This window comes from Mesocricetus auratus, unplaced genomic scaffold (genome assembly GCF_017639785.1).
Source record: "Mesocricetus auratus isolate SY011 unplaced genomic scaffold, BCM_Maur_2.0 contig_13400_pilon_obj, whole genome shotgun sequence".
Classification (NCBI taxonomy): Eukaryota; Metazoa; Chordata; class Mammalia; order Rodentia; family Cricetidae; genus Mesocricetus; species Mesocricetus auratus.
Genome location: NW_024435423.1, coordinates 23,544 through 26,352, shown reverse-complemented (window position 1 = coordinate 26,352; position 2,809 = coordinate 23,544). Strand labels below are relative to the sequence as shown.

At 41.9% G+C, this 2,809-nt stretch overlaps 1 protein-coding gene across 1 annotated transcript; it reads left to right on the top strand.

Moving 5' to 3' along the window:
• The first annotated feature begins 1,291 nt into the window (after positions 1–1,291).
• Positions 1,292–2,065, top strand: LOC121138724 (olfactory receptor-like protein OLF3). Its single transcript, XM_040741354.1, has one exon. The coding sequence runs from the start codon at positions 1,292–1,294 to the stop codon at positions 2,063–2,065; it is 774 nt and encodes a 257-aa protein (XP_040597288.1).
• The last annotated feature ends 744 nt before the right edge of the window (positions 2,066–2,809 follow it).

The following is a 2,809-nucleotide window of genomic DNA, read 5'->3' as shown; positions in this document are numbered from 1 at the left end:
TGGGTGTCTGGAGAATGCCTACAATCCTTGATTAGACACAAAGAAGGGAGTTTGATTCTAGCCTGGGAAACACAATTGTGTGTGTTTTCTGCCTGTCTCCTATAATAAGGTAATGCCACTGAATACAAGAGTCATCCTGTGTTCCGAGTGTGTTCATGACTGAGTGTGGTGAATTGCAGATAAATAAGTTTGGGAAATTTAACTTGGGGGCAGACAAAGAGTCCAGAGGCATTTGCATATACACCCTTCATCTGTGAACAAATTAAGTTTGAGTAAACATTACCATATGGAAGTTATATAACTATGAGTGAGAGACAGAGAATGGAAGAGAGGTAGGGGAGAAAGAATAAAGGTAGGGTGAAGAAGCAGATATAATCAGCAGCCATATCAATCAGCTAACTCAAGTGAGTTTTTGTCCATCTCTCTTAGTTACCCTCTCAATCCTAACTCTTAGCAGACAGGAAACATAAACAGCCAGTGGGAATGTTTTGCCAGATTTCCATAGTCTCAAGGTTATAGTAATTATTTTCATGGTCTCATGGTTTTAGGTAATGATTTCCGTGGTCCCATGGTTATAGGTAATATTTGTGGTAGGTGTTAGATATTACACTTATGAGAAGCTAGCTAATGCGTTTGTGAATTGGACTTGTGTCTTCACAGATGTACTCTACTGTTAACCTTTTCTTTGCCACTCTTCTGGAGGAAGAACACTACACTGGGAATTATTCCCTTGAGTCTTCTAAGGGATAGAGACAATCCTGAAGATTTTAAAGATGGGAAAGAGTCACACAGGTTTTACTTTTAAAATTTTACTAACTCTGAAATAAATAGCAATTTTTGGTATTCCCTTCCAACTCAAAAAAATCTATTCACACTTTCTATTTTCTAAATTGAAATTCAAAATTCTTGAGTAAATGAAGAGAAAAATTGAGTACCACATTATTTTTTTAGCATTGGAGAACACAGCAATAAAATTGTAAATTAACAGAAGAATGTTCATAACTGTTAAGGTGTGGGTTCTGGGAAACTGACATTCAAAACTGTATGGAAAGGAGAGAGAGTGAAGGTTTATGGTTACACTTTTTAATTGAAACATGCAAGCATCTTATACTTAGGGAGGTTCTGGGAAGAGCTTTGCTTAGGATCTGATATTTATTGTTATGTAACTTGGGCTTTGTTCTCAGGGATCTAATGGGCAAGGAAAACCAGACATGGGTGGGTGAGTTCTTGCTCCTGGGGTTGTCAAGCGACTGGCGGAACTCAGGTCTCCTTGTTTGTGCTGTTTCTGGCCATGTACTTGCTGACCGTCCTGGGAAACCTACTCATCATCATCCTCATCGTGCTGGACAGTAGGCTCCATACACCCATGTACTTTTTCCTCGGCATCCTGTCATTTGTGGACATCTGTTACACCAACAGTACGGTCCCCCAGATGCTCGTTCACTTCCTGTCAGCCTGGAAGTCCATCCCGTTTCACAGATGTGTGCTGCAGCTGTATATCTCCCTGGCGATGGGTAGCACGGAGTTCTTTCTGCTAGGCGCCATGGCCTACGACCGCTACGTGGCTATGTGCCATCCTCTGCATTACACGGTCATTATGCATGGAGAGCTGTGTCTGGGGCTGGCTTCGGCCAGTCTAGCTGCTGGGCTCACAAATTCACTAGTGCAGACCCTCATGATCTTCCAGTTACCCCTGTGTCGTAAGGTCGTCGATCACTTTGCCTGTGAGATTCTGGCTGTGCTGAGGCTGGCTTGTGTGGACATCTCGCTCAACAAGGTCATGGTGGCCATCTCGGGTTTTCTGGTGATTATGCTCCCCTGCGTCCTGGTGCTCTTTTCCTACGCTCACATAGTCGCCACCATTCTTCGCATTCGCTCTTCCCAGGGGAGACGCAAAGCCGTTGGGACTTGCGCCTCTCACCTCACGGTGGTTTCTATGTGCTTTGGAACAGCCATCTTTACATACTTGAGGCCTGTGGGCACATCCTCAGCTGGGCAGGAGAAGATGGTTGCTCTCTTCTATGCTGTTGTGACCCCAATGCTCAACCCCTCATCTACAGCTTGAGGAACAACGACGTGATTGGGGCTTTGAAAAGAGCATTAGAGAAACCAAAGGAAAAGAAATAGATGAGAATGATTTCTTCTCTCCAACAGTCCACCAAAACACATCCCAGATAAGTAGGAAATGATTAATATTCACTTTCTTCCTAAATTTTCTTTTGGTGTGGCTTATATTTTTGTAACATGTTGTAGTTTTAACTACCTATTGGTAAACCGAAAACAAAAATCAGAAACCAACAAAAATGCCCTTCATTCTTAGTTCATATTCTGGTTCTAATCATCAAGTAGACTGTAATCTTCTTGGGTAAAGGTATGTAGATTTTTACCTCACGTGTTTCCGGCACATTAGAAATTCAATTGAATTCCTGCTGATTGATAATCCATTTAGTACATTCTTCACAGTTTCAGGTGACTTTCTGAACTATTACAGAGGGAATACTTGTTCAGTTTAAGGGTGTTACAAAATAAGTTGTTTATTAAAGTCTCAGGTAAAATGTGAGCATGAAGTTCCTCCTTCTTTAACAGAGGGTTACGGAAAGTGTTAGATGCTGGGAGAGAGTGTGTCAGTTTTCTCTGAGTGCAGGCCCAGGTAAGTGAAACACACTCCGTGGAAGGCCACACTTCCAAGAATAAATGAGCAGTATAAATTGGACTTGAGGAGTATGGCAAAAAGAAAAGAATTCATAAAACTGGGTTGGTAGAAAAGAGGAGATATATCTTGAAAGATTTGTGGGAGAGGTGATTAAAA

Bases quoted from the DNA above. Each gene is read 5' to 3' on its own strand.
- LOC121138724 (XM_040741354.1), top strand. From the start codon at position 1,292: ATGTACTTGCTGACCGTCCTGGGAAACCTACTCATCATCATCCTCATC.